At 54.8% G+C, this 25,179-nt stretch overlaps 8 protein-coding genes across 8 annotated transcripts; 5 read left to right on the plus strand and 3 right to left on the minus strand.

The window, feature by feature from the left end:
• Window positions 1-1,351: 1,351 nt before the first annotated feature.
• Window positions 1,352-4,270, plus strand: MAM_06498 (Heat shock protein DnaJ; the record flags this gene model as incomplete). Its single annotated transcript, XM_040825296.1, has 2 exons — window positions 1,352-4,003; window positions 4,169-4,270. 2 exons carry the CDS (start codon window positions 1,352-1,354, stop codon window positions 4,268-4,270), a joined length of 2,754 nt encoding a protein of 917 aa, XP_040676723.1.
• Window positions 4,271-4,568: 298 nt separating this feature from the next.
• Window positions 4,569-5,131, minus strand: MAM_06499 (ubiquitin-conjugating enzyme; the record flags this gene model as incomplete). The annotated part of the gene is made up of 2 exons (XM_040825297.1): window positions 4,569-4,822; window positions 4,885-5,131. 2 exons carry the CDS (start codon window positions 5,129-5,131, stop codon window positions 4,569-4,571), a joined length of 501 nt encoding a protein of 166 aa, XP_040676724.1.
• A 1,372-nt stretch (window positions 5,132-6,503) lies between these two features.
• On the plus strand, window positions 6,504-7,022 carry MAM_06500 (uncharacterized protein; the record flags this gene model as incomplete). Its single annotated transcript, XM_040825298.1, has 1 exon — window positions 6,504-7,022. The coding sequence occupies one exon, from the start codon at window positions 6,504-6,506 to the stop codon at window positions 7,020-7,022; it is 519 nt and encodes a 172-aa protein (XP_040676725.1).
• Window positions 7,023-10,577: 3,555 nt separating this feature from the next.
• Window positions 10,578-11,321, plus strand: MAM_06501 (Concanavalin A-like lectin/glucanase; the record flags this gene model as incomplete). The annotated part of the gene is made up of 1 exon (XM_040825299.1): window positions 10,578-11,321. One exon carries the CDS (start codon window positions 10,578-10,580, stop codon window positions 11,319-11,321), a length of 744 nt encoding a protein of 247 aa, XP_040676726.1.
• Window positions 11,322-13,261: 1,940 nt separating this feature from the next.
• Window positions 13,262-14,836, plus strand: MAM_06502 (uncharacterized protein; the record flags this gene model as incomplete). The annotated part of the gene is made up of 3 exons (XM_040825300.1): window positions 13,262-13,273; window positions 13,336-13,428; window positions 13,478-14,836. 3 exons carry the CDS (start codon window positions 13,262-13,264, stop codon window positions 14,834-14,836), a joined length of 1,464 nt encoding a protein of 487 aa, XP_040676727.1.
• Window positions 14,837-17,977: 3,141 nt separating this feature from the next.
• Window positions 17,978-19,045, minus strand: MAM_06503 (uncharacterized protein; the record flags this gene model as incomplete). The annotated part of the gene is made up of 3 exons (XM_040825301.1): window positions 17,978-18,510; window positions 18,620-18,691; window positions 18,817-19,045. The coding sequence occupies 3 exons, from the start codon at window positions 19,043-19,045 to the stop codon at window positions 17,978-17,980; spliced, it is 834 nt and encodes a 277-aa protein (XP_040676728.1).
• Window positions 19,046-21,478: 2,433 nt separating this feature from the next.
• Window positions 21,479-21,766, plus strand: MAM_06504 (uncharacterized protein; the record flags this gene model as incomplete). The annotated part of the gene is made up of 1 exon (XM_040825302.1): window positions 21,479-21,766. One exon carries the CDS (start codon window positions 21,479-21,481, stop codon window positions 21,764-21,766), a length of 288 nt encoding a protein of 95 aa, XP_040676729.1.
• Window positions 21,767-22,409: 643 nt separating this feature from the next.
• On the minus strand, window positions 22,410-24,906 carry MAM_06505 (cysteinyl-tRNA synthetase; the record flags this gene model as incomplete). The annotated part of the gene is made up of 3 exons (XM_040825303.1): window positions 22,410-23,432; window positions 23,483-24,625; window positions 24,676-24,906. 3 exons carry the CDS (start codon window positions 24,904-24,906, stop codon window positions 22,410-22,412), a joined length of 2,397 nt encoding a protein of 798 aa, XP_040676730.1.
• Window positions 24,907-25,179: the final 273 nt, after the last annotated feature.

Genomic DNA, 25,179 nt, shown 5'->3' on the forward strand with positions numbered 1-25,179 from the left:
ACAACCCGTGCTTGTTTCGGACCCCGGCAGCCACCACAACCTACTTCCTGGATGATCCAGGGATGTGTGATGAATCCTGTGTCCTTGGACTTGGATATGGGCTTCCTGCTCCCGTCCCCCTTCCCGCTCTCTCGGAGGCCCAGAGCCTGCTGATGAGTGGAGGCACCTGCTTGTGCCGTCGACTCTTTGGCAATGACGTGCCAACTCATCATTCATCCGTCACGGTGATGTGCTTTCCCGGCCGTTGACTGGGCAGAATCGCGGCAGAGTCGCGGGCATATGGGGATCAACAAAGCCGTCCGTCATCTCATATCAACATGAGACATGGGAGAGAGTCAGCATAAAAGCGCAGGTCGTGCGTCGTGGCCCATTGCACCATGGTGGAGTTGTGTCGGTACTCCTTACCTGGCAAGGTTTTCGTCGAGGATCGAGCCATCTTTGATCATGAGACTCCACTTGCCAAGAAAGAGGCGAATCGCGTGCAGATATGTACTACGTACGGAGCAGGCTAGTCCGTGGAACACACGAGAATCCGTCCACGTGAGACTACCTTGCGCTGGTGGACAAGGGGTAAATCCTCCGGCCATTCAAGCCATGATTCGCAACGCAAAAGAAAAATTGGGTTGTGCCCGGATGCTGGTGATGCACCCGCGATGTCCTTCCCGTCTCAGTTTTATCCAAGAACTCCGCAAGGAGTATGTCTGCCCGTTGTTGCGTTCTAATGTATCGGCTACAACACCATGTCAGCCTCACGCCCACAAACGGAGTCTACTATATGCGAGCCACTAATAGATTACGGCATTCAAGAACAAGCCAAACCAGTAAATTCGATCGAGACTCAATCATTACTTCGTCGTGCGCTCGGCTCGATCAATGGCTGTAGGGTAGGGCGTCATCTTGAGACTTGTTTTGTCAAGCTACAATGCTCCCCTCACGTTATTTCCAAGTCGAAATGTTGCCAAAGGTCTACCTTGGTTCAAGATAAACACGTAACTGAGTTATATTTCATGGCTAAAATTGCTATAACGATGCCCGGCGTGTCTGCACAGCGTACGGAGGAGAGCTGGCTGAAAAAAAAATATAGCTTCAAACGACGACTCCTCGTTCAGCCACATGTGGCACTGCACAGGTTTTGCCTTTCATTGGCCAGAGCATAGTACCGCGCCACAGGGATGCATGTGCAACCAACCGCACAGCAAGCCGACCTGAAGCTGAAATGATCACGACTCACGACTGATGACAATGCTATTACCCCCGTACATTCCGAGTAACTGCCCCGACAATGCATTGAGCTGGCAAACGGCACCCCAGCGATGACTGATGATACACCACGCCTTACGATTTCTTCACGATGGATGATCTCTCGGGCCTCGATTGGTCCAAACCGACGGGCTCCCAAGCCAAGCAACCGTCCATGTCGAATCCCGTCAACTCGTCCTACCCAATGTTGCGACCAACCCCGCCTCCAGCTGGATCAGGACGCAGTACGCCCGCGTCGGCTTCACAAGCGCCGGGGTCCTCCTCGTCATTACCTAAATCTGCTCCCCAGCCAGCCCAGGACAGCTTCAGCAACTTGATGAACTTTGGCCCGGCGAAGACGAAACAGAACCTGTCTCTAGCCGAGAGACAAGCGCAACTCGAGGCCGAGAAGAAGAAGAAAGAGGAGGACAGGAAAAAACAGGCGGAAGCGCAGTTTGGTAGCGCACAACATTGGGATGCTTTGGGATCGCGCATATTTACCCCCAGCCCCGGCATCTCTTCCGCTGTGTCGAATGGAGCTGCCGCTGCCGACGACGACGACGACGACGACCTGTTTGCCGCGTTCAACAAAGATACCAAAGTGGACAACTCAAGCCATTACCCGCCGTCGGTATCACTCCGTTCGACGCCCGTCGAGGAGAAAAAACAGCCGGATTTGAGCAATCCAAGTGCCTGGGGGGTATCGAGCAAGGCCGCCGGCATCAGGGATGACACGGACGCAGGCGGGTTCGATGATGACGATGACCCGTTTGGGTTGAAAGATTTAAAGCCGAGCGAACCATCTGCCGCTCATGGTCAAGCCCCGGTCGGGGATGATGACGATTTCCTTGGTGATCTGGGCAGACCTGTTGAAGAAGTCCGCATGAAACAACAACAGCAGCAGCAGCAGCAGCAGCAGCAGCAGCGGTCTAAACCTGGTGAGCCCATCGAGGATGGTGATGATAGTTCATCGGAAGAGGAACGTTTAGGGCCAAGGCAGCAACACCGGGAAGGCAGTGGACCCGCTGGTGTAAGCACGGCATTCGATCGAGCCGTCGCACAACTCGTGGACTACGGATTCTCCCCTGAGGATGCTCGACGTGGTTTGACCGAGAGCGGTGCGGGGCTTAGTGTGCACGCTGCGGCAAACTGGCTATTGGATGACGCCCATAGAAAGGCCAAAGAAAAGCCTCAGGGTCAGAGACCTTCCACCGGTCCTGGTCCTGGTCGGATGCCCGGCCAGCCCGAGCGCCATGCAAGTGGTTCCTCCGGACGGGCTGGCGACTCCGACTTGACCAAGTCTGCCGCCGCCGTGGGCAGTAGTCTGTTCAAAACTGCGAACTCGTTGTGGAAATCTGGACAGAAGAAGGTGCAGCAAGCTGTGGCCGACTTTCAACAAGAGGGCGGCGACGCAAGCCAACCAAAGTGGATGCGTGACGCTCAATCTGGGCGAGGGCACAATGCAGGATATGTCAGCCAGGACGTCACCGACGAAGCCATGGCCCTGGAAACTGGCGGTCGAACGAACAGTCGGCTGGCAGCTGACCGTCGGCCAGGCTTGCAGCAGTCGCGAACGTCATCACCGTCTGCAACATCGTCCGGAACCCAGAGTCGACACAGTCCCGTGCCCCGATGGCAGCAGACTTCGTCACCTGCAGTGTCTGACGCCAAGTCAAGGCTGAATAGGATGAACAATGACAATGACGACAGCTTCTTCGTAAGTGCCAACAGAAGAAGGAGGAAACCCACGTCTACACCAACAGAACCGCCAAAACACTCGGATGCTGAGCCGGATCTGCTCTTCCATACGGACGCGCCAAAGCCGGCACAGCCGTCCGCCCACCGCCCGGCGCAACGGCAGACACCGTCAATCGTGAAGCAGCCGCAGGCGAATTTCCCCCTGGCCTCGCGGAAAGCCGCTCCAAAAGCAGCTCGACAAGCCCCTCCTATTGGAGCAGCAGCTCTCCAGTCGTCTACCAAGCATCGACTGGAAGGATCTGCCCACTTCAAGCGAGGAGACTACAGCATGGCGCATTCGTCATACTCCAACTCCATGTCTACCATTCCAGATGGGCATCCATTATTGATTATCCTTTTGACCAACCGTGCATTGACGGCAATCAAGACCGGAGACACGAAACAGGCTGTCAGAGATGCCGACGAGGCTTTAAAGCTCATCGGTCCTGGAAACGGCCAGGGCGAAAGCATAGCGGTCCAGGGGGAGGATGGCAAGGAAGAGACGAGAAGTATGAAAGACCTGTACGGCAAGGCACTTACTCGCAAGGCCGAGGCGTTGGAACAAATGGAAAAATGGGCCGACGCCTTCGCTGCGTGGGAGCAATGTGTCGCAACAGGCGTGGGCGGAACGACGGCCACTCAAGGTCGCCAGAGGTGCAAGGACGTGGCCGCGCCGAAGCCCAAGGCCCTGGGGCCGAAACCAGCAGCCAAACGGAGACCCACGCCCTCGGCGACGGCAGACGTGTCCTCCGGAAAGAGCTCCGAGGCTGTAGCCAGGTTACGAGAGGCCAACGCGGCAGCGGCCAAGGAGGACGATGAAAAGTTTGCGCTCGCAGACGGGGTTGACGCCAGGGTGGGGGCGTGGCGGGACGGCAAGAGAGACAACCTGCGAGCGCTCATAGCCAGCTTGGACCAGGTGCTCTGGGAGAATAGCGGATGGAAGAAAGTAGGCCTGCACGAGTTGGTCGCGGCCAACAAGGTCAAGGTGTCGTACATGAAGGCCATTGCCAAGACTCACCCGGACAAGGTAAGGCTCTCGGACCCTTTTCTCCCTCCCTGCAGAAACAGTAGGCCCTGGGGGATTCTGAGACATTTTTGTGTGGTAAACTCGTGCAGCAGAAAACTCGGAAATGCCGAACCCACGTCGCTGCATGCAGGGCGTGATGAGAAAGTCGCTAATTGGTGTCAATAGCTACCCCAGACCGTGGGCACAGAGGCCCGACTTATTGCCGCCATGGTGTTTGCTACCCTGAACGAAAGCTGGGACAAGTTTAAAGCGGACAATGGGCTCTGAAAAGGAAAAGGAGAGGGAAAGGAAAGTAGACAAGTTGAATAGGGCATGGATGGCGGCGTGTGATGCATTACGAATAATAACGGCTCATTTAGAGGAAAAAAAAACACTGGCTATTCATGCCGCTTCTCGCGGCTGCGGTGGATGAACAAAAGACTATGTCATGTAGTGATGGTTGTCGCTGTGTCTTTCTTTCTCTTTCTTTCTTTCTTTTTTTTTTTAAACGCCGTGATATGCCTGCCATATGTAGTTACAGAAAAGACGCCCACGCGCTACCTCCGAGGAAAGCAGTAGAGTGCTTTTATAAGCCCAGCATGCGCCTGACGCCATCGCGAACCTTTTTTTCGTAGTCTGCCCGGCGCTCTCGCCACATCTTGGCGGCTTCCACATTGGCGGGACTCTCGTCGTTGGGCTCGGCGAGCATGCTCATGACGGATATGAGGATCTTTTCGACGGACTGGATCGGGGACCAGCGCTCCGAGGCGTGCTCGTAGTGGTTCGGGTCGTCGCCGGGCGGGTGGAGGATGGAGATGCACACCAGGCCGCTGGGGTATACTGCCGCCTTTGTTAGGACGAGCACGAGCACGAGCACGAGCAAGAGGCGAGGCTTCGCGTACCGTTTGGATGCCACATGTCGGCGAGGAACTTCATGGTCGGGGGCGCGAGCGGGTAGTCCTTGGGGAACTTGAGCTCGGCAGGGAAGATGCCGCCCTCAAAGGGCGTGCCCTCGGGTCCTTGGATGAGGCATTCCCAGTGGAGGAGGTCGTCCTCGGAGATGGGGCCGGCGGTGATGCCCTCGGGGGGGCTGTTTGTGAGGGCGCGGTATTCCTGGAGGAGGCGCCTGTGGGCGGTGGATTGTGCCATGGCGCCGGCGACGAGAGGGGCGTGTGTGTGTGTGTCTGGTTGTCGGGTTCGTCGATTGCGGGATGGGAACGGGAACGCGAACGCGAACGCGAACGCGAACAGCAACGGGAATGGGAATGGGATGAGGTTGGATGGGTTGTTTGTTTGAACCGAGGCGGAGGCGGCGGCGGCCGGGTGCTTCGCCCGTTCCTGATGCTGGTGGGGTCGGTCGCGCCTGAACCGAGGGATGCTGACGTAATTGCCGCCTGCCGCCGCGTTGGCTCGGCCGCCGTGCCGGTTGTTGGTCTGGGGCTCGCGGCCGTCGCCGGTTGTCGCGGTCTCAATGTTCTGCCGAGTGCAATTGAAGAAAACAGAACAAGATGAAAATTAACCCAAAAAAAAGCGTCTGCTCATCCAGTCAAGTTCACCGGATGGGGCGTTACTGCTGCCCAAGTACGTACCTGGGTCAGGGTGCGTGACCCTTGCCCAGTAATCCGAATTGAAGTTGTGATAACGGCAAGTGTCGTTGATACGCAGCACGCATATCACCAGACCCTTTGCATGAGTTTATGCGCACAGATTCAGAAGCCATGAGTGGAGGAAGTGAAATGTTTCACAGCAGGTGTGATTTCGGGCCGAATTGGCTGCGCTTTCCTCCTGCAGAAGCTGGTGAATGAATGGACAGGTTCGTTGGGCCTGGGAAGGATGGCTTCTCAACCAGCATGCCATGCTTGGCGTTGTGAGGCCGCCCAAAGCATAGTGCCTTTCCTGTTTGGACTGTCGTACCAAGGCAAGAACACCCGCCATCGTGAATGCAAGATGAGCGGCGCTGCGACGGTGCTAGGCCGAAAATGAAACGAGCGATGGACTGGCACTGAGCAGAGAACCGACTGTCCAGCTCTATCGACCGGTCGTGCCGGGAAGCAACATGATCATCCGAGCACGAATCCACTGCGGTGTAAGGATACGCCTTCCCCACGTTTGTTCAGTTGCACGTCCCGTCAACCCGAGCCGTCAGAACGAACCGACGGGACAGATACTAGACTCCAGCACAAGCTTGATACCGAGAGAACTCAACGTGCCCAGAAACTGCCATGAGTTGAAAACGGCTGTCCAAAATTGTGACCTGTATCTTGACGGGGAGCCTTGGACTACCTACCTCCCAGTACATAAGTCCGCGTCGCCGCCGTCGTCCATCGTCTTGATTCTTCGCCCACCACACAACACGACTTGCAACTTCCAACACCTACTGCCAAGTTCAACCATATCCCCACAACGTCTCGAACGAATCAAATTTGCACTCTTGTAACGCGTCGAAAATTTTCGTCTTCAAATATTACTAGTTGCTACCAAGTTTCTGAGCTCCGTCCGCAGCTACAGCGGCTGGCTCACCATGTCCGAGGCGGCAAAATCTTTCAGGGTCGGGGCTCTTGCCGTCCCGCTGAACAGCTCAAGCACCCCAGTCGAAAACTGGGTTATTGCCGTCTCGAGCGAGAATGACGTACAATGGGTTGGGGTCAAGGCACTTGAAAATGGGGGAAACATTCAGTTCGAAAATTTCAAGTCGTCGGCGGGCCCCCCGACCATCGTAGGGAGCTGGGCATCACTTTTCTTCGGAGTCGTCGACAAGGATCAGGCAGCGAGCATAATCCGCACCTTCACCGAGCTTCCGGAAAAGTTCAAAGAAACAAATAAAGCTTGGACTCCTGAGAATTACCTTTCTGCGATTTGGGATGTCGTTCATCGCGGGGCATGGGCCAAGGACCACAAAAACATCGACATTGATCATGGGTACAGAGAGATACAGCTTGCCGTTAACCGTGCCAGGGATAATCGACAAAACTGGAGCATGAAATCGGACCTATCTTGGCGTGGACAGACCCCTTTGACTGCTTTCTTGATGAGGCACTAATGTCAACAAGACGTTGCGGCAAGGAACCGCAAAGACAGAGCGTGCAGTTGGAGAAGCGGAGGATTGTCGGGAAATCTGCGACACGACATGGGAGGCGTCTTTTGAGGAGGAGATGACGGCTCCGCGAGATTGAGAACAACTTTGCGTCGGTGCCGACGAGCCATTAGGCAGGGAGTGCAGAGAAGGCCAACGGGATCAAGGGGATCAGGGATGGTCGAGGAACTGCAATGCGGCGTGCGAAGCAACTTGGGACGAGGGGCCAACGACGGCTTCTGCAAAATACACAACAAGCATGCCGTAGTTTTAACAGGGCTCAGCGTTGGAGCGCCCTTTTATTCTTTGGACGTCTAGATGCGCCATCGCTGAACCACATACTCTTGACTATTCACCATAATATATAGAAACAAATTTTAATTTCCACACAGTGTTTGTCTCAAGTACCTTGGGAAAATTCAAATGATCAGCCTGGGTTCTCCATTCAATACCAGAATACACTATTCCACCCATGCCTAGTGTATAGAAACGCTTTGCGCCGCCACTCTCACGAAACAGGCAGTGTTGTCGTCTGACAAGGGCTGTCGTAGCATAGCTTGGAGCAATGACTCAATTCATCAATTTAATAATAACACAGTTTGTTCAAGGTGCCTGTCTTCCCCAGAATCCTCAGTGCCCAAAGACCTCTATTTATGCAGCAGCCTTCTGCCCTAGATCTCGTGATCGTAGCCCTCATGTTACCGTGTCACAAACCGTGTGACACGTGGGACCAGCTAGACTATTCAGACGTGTCCAATGTTGCTAGTTATATGAGAACTTGACCTCAAGCCGTCGCTACAGAAAGCTTCCTCATGCCCATGCTGGCTTAAACCGCAATTCTGCAGAGCCCATTCGTCTCATCCCGCAGATTTGCAAGTGACAGCATCTCCTCTGTTGAGTGCGAGGACAGGTCAATCTCTGAATTGGGATAATCGCTGTGCCTCTCTCTCTGTGTCTGTGGCGTTTCGCTCAGCCCCGTTGAGTGCGGGCAGAGAACCGCGGGCTACAACGAAAGCTTGTCATCTTGCAGTTTTCTCGAGACTAAACTAGATTTGCTGTCAATTGATAGAGAATCTTGAATTTTGATCTGGGTCCTAGTCGTCTCTTGGACTCCACGTCCAAGCCCGACAGCGTTGAAACTGCCTGTCGTGCCTCGTCTTTTTACGATAATCTCCTTTGAACAATCTAATGACTTGATCATCGTGGTTGGAACGACAATAGCCTGCCGGGAGTGTCTTGCTTGTAGCAAATCCTTCTTTTAGTTTTTGTTGAGTACTGCTCCTGTATGTAGCATTGTATCCATCTTGTGGGAAGAGGCGACCCGGGCCCAAAAGAGCTAGGGGACATGCGCGAAGATCAAAATATCAAAGGCTCGCCTTGGCCAGCCAAAAAGCCCGACCAGAACCTGACACCAACATACAGGCGTGGCCACGACACACTATTTGTCACCCTTGTATCCTATGCGACAGAAACAGCTATGTTTAGGGGTCAAGTATCAAAAAGAGCACGAAAATACGTCACCAGGTGGCGTCAAACAACATAAATTCCCAAGGGTGGCCGTGTTGAATGTTGAATAACTTTCGGCTGACTAATGTTCAAATTCGATTCTAGACATTGGGGCTGAGGCAATGATGAGTGGGCTGTTGTGGCTGTCAGGTGATATCAGGCAATATCGGAATAGATAACCCGACGTCATCCACGGGCTGTGGCAAAAGTTCCTAGCTGTCGAAACAGCCGGACCAGGTACGAACCTACTTGTAACAAATTAAGCAGTCGCCCATTGGTTCCGAATAGGGAAGCACCTGCATCCGATGTGGTGTAGTGGCTATCATACTGCGCTTTCATGGATTCCGTGGAAGCCCCGCAGGGATCGGGGTTCGATTCCCCGCATCGGAGACGTCTATTTCGTCAGTCAACTCTGTTGGATAGGGTTTATTTTTTTCAAACCCGGGCAGAACGTGAGTGCTCCTTCAAACTGACCCCTTTTTGTCCGTTCAATGTTTGCCACCAAAATTGGCGTTTCTGCCGCATTTGGCAACAACCAGAACCCTTCAGGCAACCTACCATGGCGAACTGCGATCTATTCATCTCGGGTTCTTTCGACAAGATTATATGACTGCTCACTACAGGAGACGCCGCTTCCCCAAAGTTGGAAGCTGTACAATTTGGCGGCCAAAAAAAAAGGTCATGTCAAGCTGCTCGTGATAAAAACTGGGGAACGCTGAGCCTCATGAAAGACAAAGGCCGTACGGAGTACGTAACCTTCCTATTCTCCTCCTAGTAGACGCCAAAAAAGACGCCTCATCTGGTACCTGTCCCATAACCGGGTGACCCGCAAGGAAGACTATGGGTGAGTGAAATTTGCCAGTACGGTGCGCATCTTTTGCCCTCGGCAGTTTCGGCATCCATGCGCCAGCCACCTTCTTAAACCAGACGCCGCCTCTTGTTGACGGCGTCTATGGTGGTGCTGCCGGTTCGCCGCGATGAATAGACAGCACTAGTTGAAACACTCGGATTATTCAGCCAAAGGACGTTTCGCCGGACAGATAGGATGAATGAGAGCCTACGCCATCGTGGACTAGTGCTAAGAAAACAAAAGAAGAAATCTTCATCATGTTTGGACATTGTTAGTCAGTGCCAAATGTCCCATGCTAACTTGTCGTATCTTGTAGACGACTTGTCTAGTACTAGGCGCTCAAAAGGCATATGCCGTCATCGAACTGTCACAGAGGACCAGGTAACCAAAAGGAGATTCCGCGGACTGGACTTCAAACTTGTCCCAAATTAAGCAGATGAAGTGGCCTATTCCTTCGCCTCTCCTCTCACCTGAGAGCTTCAAGTCTCGGTCTGCAATCGTAATCAGACCAGGACATAGCCCCTTCAAGGGGAGGATACCCATGGCAATCACTCATCATTGCATCATCCAAATGTGTGAGGCGAAAAGTTGCCGCTATCCGGATACGACAAGTCACTGGACGCTTGGCGGCTGAAGGAAATAGCCTTCGTCTTCCAACTTTACAAGGTTGCCTTGCCCTGGCACGGCATCAGCTTTTGTGGCGCAAATCAAGCGCTTCCGACTGCGAGATTTAGATCCTTTGAAGAGACCTTGACGTGGTCCCTGACTTGCTGACTTTGTTCAACCCTTACATTGTTAAATTCTCGCAGCCACCTTCCTATAGAGGACAGGTGGCACTTATTAATAATGATTCTAGCACAAGGTCGGCCAGGTCTCGCAAAAAAAGCTCTCCAACTTGCTGACTTTATTCAACTCTTACATCGTTGAGTTCTCGTAGCCCGCCTTCCTATAGAGGACAGGTGGCACTTGTCATGAATAGTGATTCTGGAACGAGGTTGCTTGGGCTTCTCAAAGCGAGATAATTATAAGAATGAGCACTGCTGCAACAATTCCGTGATAGTCCGCCATCCCTTGCGGCCACTCACCTTGTTCGGTCAACTAGTTCAAAACCACGCACTGAACTCTCGGCGTCACAATCAGCCATCACTTGAGATTTCCCCTACATCATGAAAACTGCAATTGTCCTCGCTCTTCTTGCTGCCACAGCCGCGGCTTCCCCCGGCAAGCCGCTAAAGAACAACCAAGGGTCGACGAATGACTCTCTTCGCCGTCGACCTGTGCCCAACCGCTGGGTCCAAGACAGATATTCGACGAACTGGGCTGGTGCTGTCCAGAGCGGACGAAACTTCACCCACGTTGAGGGCATCATCACTGTACCCGACTTGTCTGGTGCCTCGGGCAATGCCGTTTCCATGTGGGTTGGCATCGACGGCGACGCTTGCCAGAGGGCTCTGCTTCAGACCGGCCTGAGCTTCCAGACTGATGGGAGCTTCGACGCCTGGTACGAGTGGATTCCAGACTATTCCACGGACTATGACGGCTTCCAGATGAGAGTTGGCGACCAGGTCAAGATGATTATCAATGCCACGGGCGACAGCACCGGGGTTGCTGCGCTGGAGAATCTCGCCACCGGCCAGATGGTCACGCACCATTACGACAGCAGTCCCTCGACTCTTTGCCAGGATAGCGCGGAATGGATCGTCGAGGCATACATGGATGACGGCTCAGAGGTGGTCTTGGCCGACTTTGGGGAGGTCACGATCACCGGCGTCTCTGCCACGGAATCTGCTGGGACGGTCAACGCCCGTGGTGCCACCATCATAGACATGATCAACGGAAGAGACCAAATCATTGCCAGTTGCTCTGCTGGAGATAGCTACGTCCAGTGCAAGTATACCGGCTCGCAGTAGGAAAATCTACTCGGAGGTGTAGTTTCGTGGAGCGGCCAACTTTGGGAGGAGGCCGCAGACGAGATGGCCAACAGTATGCAGAGCACTTTGTATAGAAGTAATTGGTTAGCGTATCCGGTTGGGCGACAGATGGCTCTCGACATGCTTTTACGATGTGAATGCCATTGCGTCTCATGTTGTGCTCCCCGTGATCAACGTCTTGGCCCGCCCCTGTGATGCCACACTACTCGGCAAAGTCTCCTGACGACCCTTGAGATCATGAAGCGTGTGTTGCCCATCCGGAGAGAGTAACTACGCTGAGCCGTCGAGACGGAAGCTCTCACTATGCATTTTCGACTACTCAGTTGCAAGTCAGCCAGCGGGAGCTGCCGGAATCAAACAACGTCGTCACTTTATCGAGGCCCGAAAAGGAGGTCCGAGATTAGCAGTCACAAATTAGGACCCGACTGCTACATATACTGCTACTCTATTCTGTGCGTAACCCAATTCGGCTATTTTATACCCACGCCGCCACGTACCTGGTGCAGCAGTGGCTATCCTGAGTTCATCATGAAGCATTGTACATGTTTTTACGGTTCCTCATCTGCAGCTGAAACTTGACGGAATTCAACAGGGATGCTTTGCGTCGGAATTCGACATTTCCCATCCACGTGTTGGGGTGCAAGGTGCAATTTCTCAAGAATCAAATGTCGGGAATCCAAGTAGACCGAGAAAGAGGAAATGCCTCACTGTCGACTCCTCAAACCCTCTTTTCATCTGTTTCGCCTGCTGAAACCAAAAGAGGCCAAAGCCATATGATAAATCACTGCTGTAGTGTCCTATTTCCCAAGAAACAGAAGCACAAGAGCCCCGAAACTTGCTGCCATCGCCCCTACCGCTGCCAGGTGCCCCTCAGATGGACTGGTTCATGGATGAGTATCCTGAAATCGTCTGACGGCACCATGCTTGGGACTCCGCATGTAAAACAAGGATACTCCGTATATTAGGAGCTCTATTCACATCTTCCCCTGGCTGGTTCAGATATGCCGGACGCGCCGCGACGGGCTACACGTCAGTCCCGGGAGCAATTTCAAAACCCACAAAACCCGAATGGCAGGCAAACGACACATTTAGAAAGGCGAGTTGGAGCCTCGTGCTGACAGGGAGGGAATAAGAAGCGGGAGAATCGAATGACGACGTGACAACCAAGACCAAGCGGGCCCCAGTGCTACCTTGCACAACACGGCGTCGTGGCCATGTCAGCCACCTTTGCCCATTTTTTAAAGACACGGGTCAATCTAGACCTGGCGACTCGACGTGTAATTGCCGTACGGAGCACCGGCTCGTCATTGCCAATTCCACCGTGGCATTGGCGCCAGGGCAGGGCACTCCATACTACGTAGGTGGTACGCGGTGCAAGATCAGTCGGGGACTGAAGCGGCCGACCCCGACGGGCTTGAGCCATCTTACCCCGTAAGAGTTTGCTTGTTGATTTTGGAAGCATGGAAGCATCATCTACGGGCCGCTTCTGTCAACGGTGGCCCGGCGTGCCGGATGTAGAACAACAGGCTGCTGACATGTCAGCCCAGCCCCCAAGGTTACAATAAGCTCGCTCATGAATGTCTGGTCCTGCCCTCCAGAAGAAGCGTGTCTTTGGAGTTTTAAACGAGGACCATCTCGACTCCCTCTGGCGGCCGGGCCTACTAAACGTGGCCGATGGTCCATCTCGATGGCAGAGTATATGCGTATGCCAGGAGCAGCCCAAGCCGAAGTGTTGAGCCGCACTGCCAAAGGGAACACTTGTACATGACATCCTCATCATCTACATGTCCCTTGTACTTGCGTCGTGCCCATCGCTTCCGCCGTATGCTGCACGTTCGGATGCGTCGCGGACTGCGCGAGAATCCCGAAATGGCCCATGCTCGCCAAGCAAGCCGGAGCAGAAGCAGAGCCCGCACAGGATGCCTGACATGGTAGGTTGGCAACAGACAGTCGACTCTGGTGGGAGACGGCGTGGCTGACGACATTGGAACAGCAGGTGAGTGACGATTCTCGCAGAGCCGGCGGCCATGTTCTGATCCGCGGCCTGACCTGGAATCCCGTGCCACGACAGACAACGCCGGATCAAGTGCGACGAGGGCAAGCCGAGCTGCTGCCGCTGCGTGACGGCCGGCAAGGCATGCGGCGGCTACGACGTCGGAGTCGTGCGCTTCGTCAGGCTCAACCACACGCGAGCCGTCTCGGCAGCGGCGGCGTCGATCCGTCCGCTCTCGCAGGGCATCCAAGGCTCCGACACGGAGAAGCAGTTCTTCTTCAGCTTCAGGCGCGCAACGGAAGCCGGCGTCGCCATGCACCTGTGCGGCGTCTCGTCCTTCTGGACAGAGGTGGCCCCCCGGCTCGGCCACGTCGACGACGCCGTCAAGCACGCTCTTGTTGCCCTCGGCGCCACGCACCATCTGCACCGGACGAGGAGGAGGAGGAGGAGGGACAGTCGACCGTGCCACCCCGATGGCGACTCGCTGGCAACCAAGAGGCTGGAGCTCTTCTCCGCGCGCCAGTACAACAGGGCCATTGAGGAGGTGTACGCGCACATTGCGAGCAACAGCCCCAGGAGCACGATACTGGTGCTCGTCTGCTGTCTGATCTTCATCTCTCTCGAGTTCCTGCGGCCCAACAACGGCGCCGCCATAGCGCATCTGCAAAACGGCATACAAATCATCCAGTCCGTCATGGGGGGCCTTGACCACGCCGCCTTTGCCGCCTGGGCTCGGGAGCTGGCCATGTCCGAGGCTGATGTGTGGGACATGATCGCGCAGTTCCGCAACGTCGAGTCCGCCTTGAACGTCTTCTCCAACGACGTCTCGCTGACGCTGGGACTGCGTCTGCGGAGGGCTTCACGGCCGCGGCGACAGCCTCATCCCTTGGTCCACGAGCGCATCGCCAGCGTGGCCGACGGCTACAGAGCGAGGACCGAGTTCATGAACGACGTCACGGCCCGCTACTCGGAGCTTCGGAGGCACCAGGGCGATGCCGCCTTCTGGGCCCAGCGGCACATGCAGCGGGAGCTTCGGTCCCTGCGCAGACGCGCCTCGAGAATCATGGCTGAGATGGAGGCGCTCTGGGTCAGCCCCGAGGCGCCCAGGATAGGGACGTGGAGCTCGTACAGCAGCAGAATGGACTGGCTCCTGGTGAGCAGTGGGCGGACGCTGGCCGAACTGATTCCCTTTGGCGTCCATTCCTTCGACAAGGTCAGCCAGAGCCCGTATATCCAGAGCGAGGTCACGAGGGGGGTCTCTCTGGCCGCCAAGATGCACCTCGAGCATGCTGCCACGGGCATGCCGCCGTCCGAGTTCAGCCTGGAGACTGGCATCATTGCCGTCATGTACTGGGCCTGGGTCTTCAGCACGCGGCCCGAAACGAAGGCGACGGCGGTGCAGATCCTGCAGGACCTGGACAAGAGGGAGGGCCCGTGGGATGCTGACGAGATCTTGTCATCTCTGCCCAGCGTGGTCACGCCGCGTCTGCTCGTCAGCTAGCCGACTACCTTGGAGGGGATCCTGCTATGCGGCCGCACACCGGCTGCTGCTCGCGCCTGATGGACAGAGACCAGGGAACAACATCGGACAGGGCTTGTGCGAGAGTTGCTGGCGGACGCCGCTGCCTGGCCCTGGCTGGACTGGAACAAGACTGCTGGCTCATGAACCTGTGGCCAAGTAAACAGCGTGTTGTGACGACAGACGTCACTGCCACGATGTAAGCCATGGAACTTCTTGATCGGTCCAGACGCCTTGAGGGTCTGACCGGGCTGAGATGGACCGCAAGTTCTGCCAAGGTAAATAGCATATTGGGTGTCTTGTGTCACTGCCATTGACTATCCACCTCTTGTGGCATGATGTAATATTCTGGGCCCTGCTTCTTAGATACTTGCTCGCCTTGTGGATTTTTGAGGTTTCTATTCTTTATGAAGTTCTCGCCAATGCCTAAATGAGCCCTGCTTCATTGAATTCAAACAAGAACAACACCAGTCTCTTGTGTGCTTGTGCTGTACTGCATCTCCTCACGGCAGAAATGCAACAGAATTACGTAGTGCTCCCTGTCGAGTCGCCCGTGACCAGTACGGGCTGACACTGCCGTCAGCGCCTCGAGCAGTTCGTTGTGCCATAAAACGGCCCTCGGCTGATTTTTGAGTAACCTCGCCAAGATCAAGGCTTACATACGGAGTTAGCTGAATGTGACCGCCCAACCTTGCACAAGAGAGATGTCCGGGCCAACAACTGAAGGGTTCCTCTCCCTCTCCTTCAAGATGCCTAGTCTGGTATGCCAGCCATCACGAGAAGCTCAGAGCGGCTCCGTCATTGCTTGTCAAACGACCCAAATCGCCCGAGCTGCGGTGCGATATCTGCCTCCGCAACAAAGACACCAAAGCCAGCGTCTGTAGCAGCCCGTCACGGGATAGACGGGCCATCGGCATCGGCAGACAAGCCTCTCGTGCCACTTGCACCCTCTCGCTGAGAACTAAGTCGAATGTACTCGGCCTCTTGCGTTTTGCCGACGGCGCCGCCCGCCCACCATCGGCATCGGCTGCATCTCGAAGAAGAGAATGCCGTCCTGTCCAACCAGCATGAAACCATTTCTACACGCACTCATCACCAACCACGCCCGACGGCCCACACCCACGACGAGTCTCGCCGGTGTGGTTGGTTCGCCTCGGTAAACGAGTCTTGAAGGTTGGTCGCTCCGGCGCCGTCGGCATGCGTGACAAGGCACAGGGACATGCACGAGGCCAAATCAACAACACCAGTGGGCAGATGGTTGAATCAAGAGAATCATCATGCCACGCTGCGGACGTGGCACGCTTGAGACAGGACAGAGCCAGGCAATCCGCTGGCTTTCCTCGAGCTATATAATCTGCTTCACGGCCCTTTGCCTCCCGGGCTTTCTCTGAAATTGTCCACACGACGACTCGCTCGGAAATACGTGCTCCCTCAAACAACATGTTCAAGTCTACTCTCATCTCCGTCGCCGTGCTGGCGATTGCGCCTCTCGTTCTGGCCGACAACTGCACCGGAGGGTTGAGATACTGCGGCAGCAGCCTCCTCAAAAAAGGCATCCCCCCCCCGTTCTCGTCGACCTTGACAGGCGCCTGACTAACCATACTGTGGGATTGTGTAGGAAGATACACAGATCAAATCAACCAGGCGCTCATGGTCGCGGGCCAGCCCACCTCTTATGACCACGTCCAGAAGTCCATCTTTTATTGCCTCGGTGGACCGAGCGGCTCCATCCAATACGAGACCTACTGCTCTGGCTCTTGCCAGGACAACGGCAAGGGCAGGGATGACACCTGTGCTTAACAAAGGGCCGTGAGTCGTGGGCGAACGGATAGGCCGAGTGTTTCCGGGCCATGATCGGCCGAGCTGCGCGATTCAGGGCACGCCGGGACGGAAGGGAGGCCTGGGGTTTGCAAAAAAGGAAATTCTCAACTTGCCGGGCTCTGCCTTTGAGAACCTTGCAGTAGTCACATGGTCTGCCGTTGGTGTATTGGTGTACTTGCTGAGACTACTGCTTCCAGAAAAAGAGCCACCATGACGAGCCCCGCGCCTGGACACGGGCACGTGGCTGGCTGCGTGGGTCTGATGAGCCTGTGCTAGGAGAAAAGATCTTTCTTTGGATGGATTTGTGACTTTGACTCTGGAATGGGCAGCATGTCGGCGGACCGTCGTCGAGTCTATGTCGGGGCTTGTAGGAAGCGTATGGATACGTGTAGCCCAGAACTGCCTTCATTCGTCCTATCCCTTAGCTGTCTAGTGTCATTAAAGGCCCGTTTTGCCACGCTTGACTCATGGCTTGTGTTGCGGTCGGCCGTCGTGGGTGCCCAGAATAATCTCCTCCGTAATATGGTAGCTAGCCTGCTTCGGTGTATGTTATGGCCGATGTGATCAAAACAGGGTGCCGCCTCAACCAGAGAACGGCGAGCCGGATGAAGAAGACAGTGATGCCATATTCCGCCGACTAGCCGCATGGTATGGACCAGCTCCAACGTTTGGGTTTCCACCAAGGGAGATGGATTGCTATACAGTCTGGGAGCAAAAAATGGGCTAGGTGTGGCATTACGAGGAGGTCGGGGCTGATGAGAAGCGACTGTTTAAAGCTAAACAGGGATAAGAAGTGTTTGAATTTTCTGCAAAATCTGCCAAGAGTCAAGGCACCATCCTCGTTGATTTTGTGGCAAGGGCTCACATCACAGCCGTGTGGGATGAGGGCTTGGAGCATCATGCAGCTCAATACGTCACGTAACACGCTCTGGTATCAAAGAAGGTCCTTGACTTTCCAAAAAAGGTCCTTGCGACCACAGGCTTTTATTTATGCACCAGCCTTCTGCCCTAAGTCTCGTGACCGTAGTCCTTGCGTCAATACATCCATGTAATATATAGTTGAAATTTTCTACAAGAAGCGAGGAGAAATTCAGACGAGTAGAAAGCTCTTCATGTACACTCGAGCACGAGTGCCTCAGGTCGTGCAGGGCATGAACCACGTGTCCAACAACGATCGGGAAGCTCCAGAGCCAGGCTCGCGTCACTTTCTTAGCGGCCATTACCGTAGCACGGCGCTGCAACGGGACGAGGGATATTTAGAAGCCCGCGCAGGGGTGGTGGTATATTGATCAGGGCCATGGCTCAGATTATCTCTACAGACCGATCGTCCCGGTAGTCGGAGTTCTTGGCATTCTCTTCCATCCGAGCAAGCCGCAGCTGGCGCTTCTTCTGCTCGTTACGACGGTACAGGAAGAGCCCGGCGGCGGCGACGCAGGTGGCGCCGAGGATGGCGCCGATGACGGCTCCAGCCAGGGCGCCGCCCTTGAGGCCGGGGCCGCCGCCTCCCGTGCCGGCCGACTTGCCGGGTTGACCGGCGCCCTTGTTGATGTTACCGGCGTAGTTGTCGTTGTCCTCGCCGGGCTCAGTGGCGTTGAAGCAACCCAAGACGCCGTTGAAGTCGATGCTTTCGACGTAGGTGATGTCGGCACAGGCGTAGAATGTCTGATTGTGGGGAGCGTCCCAGTCTGCCCGGTAAATGATCTGGAGAGTCGCGTTGGTGCCCGCGGCGACGTGGGAAGGGGCATCGGGCAGCCGAGCGCAGGTGTGGCCGGGGTCCAGGTCGCTGATGTCGGCTGTCTCGACGAGAACCTCAAAGTCGGTGTTCTTCTGGGGATCTGGACGCGTCGAGAGGCCTTGTCAGTTTCGACACTACGAGTACACGGCTGGGAAGATGGACCACCTTGCGGTCGTATCTGCGTGTCTGGACAGGGAGGATCCACGTACTATTGGAGTATGAGATGCTGATTTTGCTGTTGTAAGAATCATCTTGGAGAACAAGAGCAGCGTAGCCCCCCTCTTAGAGCGAGTCAGCAAGATTCAAGAGAGGTGACGCAGTACCGGATCGTATACGCAGCAGCTAGCTCGTATATGGGTACAGAGCGGCGAGTAGTTCAGGCCGTGTCTGGCTGTGCAAGACTTACTGAGCGGGAAGGGTGTCCTCTCTCCCGGGCCAGCGGCAGAGCCGCAAGGCGGCTGGTTGTCCATTTCGCCCGACCACGGTCTATCCGGGGGCCACAGAAAGGCAGCAGGTCCCATCTTGTCACTCGTCACGCTGGCCGTTGACGGGTTGCTGGGTTTCGGCTCGCTCTGGGCACTGGCGGCCGAAGCCAGGGCCAGGCCCGCTCCCACGGCGATCCTGGTCAAGTGCATGTCTATTGTCCAAGTGGCAGACGCTAACGAGCTGGATCTGGATGGAGGAAAGTGCCGTGTGATGGGGAGTACATTCAGAGGCTCGGAAGACAGAAAGAAAGAAGAAAAAGGAACAGGTAAAGAGGGGCATGACACTCGGCCGCCTTATGTAGGCAAGACATCGTACCAACCAGCCCCCAGAGAATAGGATTTGCAGAAAATTTTCCATCCTTCTTGGGCACGACGGAGCATGCGGGCCTGTTGATAATACTCGGAATTAAACTACGGTATCCGAGAAGCCCGCAGCGCGATAGTATGCGATTGGATGAAGAGCGTGGCCCTAGCTACAAAAGGAGCGGGAGAAATGACGAAACCGGGCAACCATGAGGCATTAATCCTGCGGGATGACACCGATTTCCCGGTTGGGTGCGAGTGATGGATCAGATAAGATGCCACACTTGCCCCTCTTCGTACTTGTCTTGCCATAGGTGGAGCTTGTTGTAAGCTTGTTGCAAAGAATGGTGATCAATATATACTTGGCAGGCAGGGATGCCGTGGAGCGTCGACGGTGAGTGTGGGCTGATGGCGGGCTCGCCGCCAAGACATCAGATCAGATGGTGCTGCTCTGTTGGCCACGCATTTGCCTCCGGGACGTCCAGAATTCAGAAATATTGGGCGTGTGTGTGGAGAAAGGAGCAACGCGGCGCCTCACAGCATGTCTGTGTATACCTGGGTTTATATGTCTACACGTCCCCTGCGGCGGGAAAATCCTCGGATCAGATAAGATGTAACGACCAACCGACTAATCGTATCATTTGCAGTGTCCCAACAGACAGAATTCCACATTTCTTTCGGTGGAGTCATTTATCATAAGCAGGAGCGCAGCACACGTGCTTCCATAAGTACAGTAAACTAGGTCTATAACGATATCCTTCGTGAGCAATTTTTTATTGTTATAACCTAACTATAGGGATTATATTGCTAAGATGCGACTACTCTTTTAGGAAAGAGCTCTATATAGCTCTACTTTTGTTAGTACAATAAGGCTAATAAGGCTAATAAAGCTTAATAAGAGATTTTAGGGGGAGTAAAGTAGTATGTAATTATAAACTTATATATATTAATAAGCAATATTTATAAGAAAAATCACTACAAGTTAGAAGTTACTTTTATATATATAATATATAGGAAAGGTACTTTACGCCTAGGCGTGTGTGCCGAATCGCTATAGCAGGGGATCGTTATAAACCTGCTTTACTGTATTTGACATCAATTGCTTGTCGCCGCTTCGTCCATGTGACCGACATGCAACTTGGGGTAGGAGTACGTACATAGGGCTGGCCGGCAACCCCTACTACGAGATAGACGTGTGGTGTCCGTTTCCGGAAGACAGAGAACTCAAAGACACGTGTTAGGGCCATGGTTACCTGCTTTATTTTTGCCTCGTTGCTCGGATGAACCGTAGATCATGGACGTGCGTCTCACGCATCGCAGTAGATTAATCAAATACCGCACTGTGTCCTTTGCAAACACCAGGGCGTCTCACCGTGTGCCGTCCACACTGTGTTGAATTCTCCTGCATCGCCGTGCGTCGACAGAATCGCTGTCGCTGGTTCAAGTAGAGGTCAGTTCTTGTCGAAAGCCTATTCCCTCCTCCTCCTCCTCCTCCTCCTCCTCCTCCTCCTCCAGCAACCCTGTGTCCAGACCAGCCAAGGTCAGAGGCCGATTCGGTCCTGCTCCCACAGGTGAGCACGAATATTGCGCGCAATCGACGGGTTCCAAGTGTTTACGGACTGACGCCTTGCTGTAGCTAGACGGCCCGGAACTGCCCCCTTTCAACTTCCGGGGCCCTCAAAACATCAAGTTCACCCAGCACATCGGAGAGGGCCTCTGTGCGCGCGTCTTCAAGGTCGAAATCTCGGGCTGTTGTACGCCTCGAAGCTGGTTGACAACCAAAACGTCTTGGGAGAAGCGACGACGCGAAGTAGCTGAACGGTAGTTTCGGTTTCCCCAGCGACTACGCCTGGGAGGGACCGCCGACACCAGCAACCGACAAGGAGGATCGGGACTGCGAATTGTTTTCCGCCCTCTGCAACCGTGGGCAGTCGGGACCCTTTTACCCGCGAGCTCCGTGCCTTTGGGCGCCGCCAGGAATCAGGCCACGACGCGGTGGCACTCAAGTGCTACGGCTACGTCTTCCTTGACGAGACGCACGAGCGCACCATGATATGATGGCTCGGTTTCCCCCCCAGCCACGTCTGGCGAGGGCCTGGACTTTAACGGATCCGGCAACGACCCCGGACGGGGGACGACCCGCGCTCGCGCTTCCCGGGAAAGCGCGTCAGGCCACCGCCCATTCGAGGCATCGTCCAGGAGTTGGGCGTGGCAGACGAGGACAACTTGCGGCCGGCGGTTGCGCGCAGCATCCTGCGCGGCATCATCGGCATGGACGTCATGGACGTCATGGACATCATGGACGTGCAGATCGTCATTGGCAAGCTGTGCGACTTCATTCAGCACCGCCGTCACCACTCCTCACATTCTGACGAGTCCGAGATCAACCCGCATCTAACGGCCGACATGGTCTCACTCCTGAAGCCCGCGGCTTTGTCCATGGCGCTAGGAGAATGCAGAGGTTTCGACGACATGATACGGGAGTGGGACCTGTTCGCGGACAAGGCGCGCAAGATCTCCGTAGCCGCGTTCTCCGCGGACGTGGCACTGAGCTGCGGTATGATCTGAGAAACAAGGCGGCAGAGGCGCGTATTTTCACCCATGTTGACCCGAGGTCGCATGACTGGAGGGTGCGCGGGGCGCATCTGGAGAAACGACGGCGTCGGTCGGCACGCGTATCAAACGGTCGGCGGCGCGAGGGCTCTGTGCGACGGGGAGCTCGTCCCGCGGACACGCACAAGACTGAAGTCTGGCCATATTTGTGGCATTTTGATCGCCGATTCCGCCCGATTGTCGCGGACAAGCTGAGGGCTGGCAAGCCTCCGATGCTCCGATGGTCCGGTTATATTGATGCCTGGCTAAAAGACGGCTTTCTTGTCCTGGGGATTCTGACTACTTGTGGAGATGCCATTTCAGGGATCCATAGCTCGTAGCATAGCAAGGGAGAAACGTCACATACACCTAGCGTGATTCCGATCCTGTCAATGCGACTCTCTCAAGCAAAGACAAAGACCAATGGAGGCGGCCCAAAAAGGGGATCCTCCCAAAGCAATGCCCGTCGTACGCAGTAGTGGCGTCGGGAGGAGGGCGCTCCTCGTACTGGCAAGGAGGTGGTCATGGGTCAATGATGAAGACATGAAGAAAACACCTGGGTGTGCCATGGGCTCAGTCAGCAATGGCAGAGTCTCTTCTATTTGTCTATATTCATCACCTACAAGCCCCCCTTGGCCTTCAACTCCTCATGCACTTTCTTCTGCTTGTCCCACATCTTCTTCAAAGACTTCAGCTGACTCTTTGGCACATCGCTGCCGTCCTTCATTTTGGTTGGCATGCCCGCGTCATCCCAAGCGCTGTACCGCTCATCCTTTTTGAACATTTCCTCGGGAGGCATCTTGGCCTTTTCCTTGGCCTCTTGCTCCGCCTTCTCGCGCGCAATCCTCGCCTCTTCCTTCTTCTGGGCCTTTTCGGCCTCACGTGCTGCCTTCTCTTCCCTTGCGCGGATGAGTTCCGCAGCAGGGATAAACTTTATGAGTGACGGCTGATTATCTGGGCGGTCATCAAGATAGACGCCAAGATTGGCCAGGTCGAAGTCACGGATGCGGTCGGTAATGGTGAGAATGGCCTTTTTGTTTTCCGTGCTTTGAGACGAGATCATGCGGCGAAGTTCATCCCGGATTTGGGACACTGCACGAATGTAGGGGAGAGATAGTTTCTCCATGTCCCGGGTACCGCTGGAGGCGATGGACTCGAAGTCTGTGGAAGGGTCCTGGGACAGCCGGTTGGAGAGTGTGTCGCTGCAGAGCGAGAGCTTAGACACCTCGCTCTTCACAGCGTGGACGACTTCAGCATAAGGCTGGACAGCCTTCCTCGGGTCAATATCAGCCGCCATGGAAGGTACCCAGCCTAGACCGTGATAGGGAGGGCTTGCGTTGGAATCTAGACCAAAGATGCCTACAATTTTGGTGATCCAGCGGGCAATGGCCTCGACGTGGGCGAGATCTACGTCCTTGTTGTTCTTGACAAAGACATTGGTAGTGTTGACCAGCTTGAGAAGAACCAGCATAGCTCGAGGGGTATCAAAGGAGTTGATGAGCGCGGCCTCAAGCTCCTTTTTGGCCAAGTCTAGGTCGGCAAGGAGCCCAGTAGCCGGAGTGTCTTGACGAATGGACAGGCTCTTAACGCCATCACCGACGCTAGCATCCATGATCCAAGACTTTGTATTTGTGAAAAAGTTCTACCGGCACGTTAGTATAAAGCTGCGCGCAAGGGTAAATGTAAACGCACACTAATGGCGGACTCCCAGGTATCGGCCTGAGACCGCAAGTCAGGCGAGATTTCGACGCCATCGTTCCACCTGCCCATAAGGAAGACGATCCGCATGCTCCTGGCGGTGTATGTGGTGGCGAGTGCGTCTGCAATAGTCTCGAAATTCTTGAGAGATTTGGACATTTTTGATCCTGAAATCGACAAGTGGCCCATGTGAAAGAAATAATTTACCCACGTGTGCTCGCCCTTGCCGGGCTGGCAAAAGTATGCCTCGCTCTGAGCCAATTCGTTATCGTGGTGAGGAAAAGCCAAGTCAACGCCACCGGAGTGAACGTCCATGCGCGACCCCAGGATATCGGACGCCATGACGGAGCATTCGATGTGCCAGCCTGGTCGGCCATCACCCCATTTGCTAGGCCAATAAGGCTCACCGGCCTTGGACTTCTTCCATAGGGCAAAGTCGCCGGCGCCACGCTTTCCGCCGAGGTTGGTAGACAGGGAACCCTCACCCTCCTCCTGAAGGGCCTTGTCGTTTTTGCTTTCCGGTCTTAAACGAGCATAGGTGTAACCGGCTTTCTGAAAGGCTGCAATGTCAAAATAAACTGAGCCTTCGGCTTCATATGCAAAGCCCTTGTCGACGATTTGTTCCACAAACTTGGCTATTTGAGGCATGTACTCGGTAACACGGGTGATGACGTCGGGTCTGAGAACATTCAGATTGTCCATGTCCTCAAAAAAGAGAGCCTCCATACGCTTTGTCAGATCCGTAAATATAGACTGGTCACTGGTATCGATTGTCTCCTTGTGTAAGGAGTCAAGGTAAGGTAGGAGAACTTCATCTGCGTCGGGAAAGATGGCATTCTTTTTCAGGGCCTCAGCAGCGGCATTCATGTTGCCGATGTGCATCTTGATCTTCGTCTCGGCATCGCCAGGCTTGCCCTCACCAGCGAGCGTGCCTCCGGAGAGCACTCGGCCGTAGGCTGCATCCCGCTTAGCAGTGTAGTTGATCTCATCCAGTTTGGATGCTTCAGCGAGGAGAGGCAAGTTTTTCGACGCATACGATTGGAAGGCGGCAAGACCAAGGGCCTTGACTTCGTCCTGGGAGTACGGCTTTTTCTTTTCGAGGTGTAGAAGTCGTTGTCGCCTAGCCTTGATGATAATCTGCAGAGGTCAGCTTGACAGGAATCATGTATGGGCAGCGGGGTTCGAACCTTGTCGTCAACGTCAGTCATGTTCATCACATACTTGACGTTGAAGCCAAAATAATGCATCATTATACGACGAATAATATCGCTGGCCATGTAGTTTCGGGCATGACCAAGATGGCTCTTGTCGTAGACTGTAGGACCGCACACATACCAGGAGACCTTGCCAGGCTCCATAGGCACGAAGGGTACAGGAGGGCCTGGCTTGAGTGAATTATGAACTTTTAACGAGTCCATGATGGCGGTGGTATATTTTTTACGAAATAAAAAGAAGTTGTACGGGGTGGTGGCAGGGGCAGGCACGAATCTCGGACGGCGGGCGACGCGCAAACGATGCATTCAGAGTGGCGGACCCAGAAGAATTAGGTAGCGAGAGAGGCTGGGCACGACAGAGTCATGACCAGTGCTTGTTGCTACTTGATCAGTCGTCGCCGGCCGGTGGTGGTAGAGTTTCGCGATCTCGGTCGGCAGTCGGGGTCGAGATCGAGGTTGAGGTTGAGTCACCACGAC

This window comes from Metarhizium album, assembly GCF_000804445.1.
Source record: "Metarhizium album ARSEF 1941 chromosome Unknown scaffold_21, whole genome shotgun sequence".
In the NCBI taxonomy this organism is placed as follows: domain Eukaryota; kingdom Fungi; phylum Ascomycota; class Sordariomycetes; order Hypocreales; family Clavicipitaceae; genus Metarhizium; species Metarhizium album.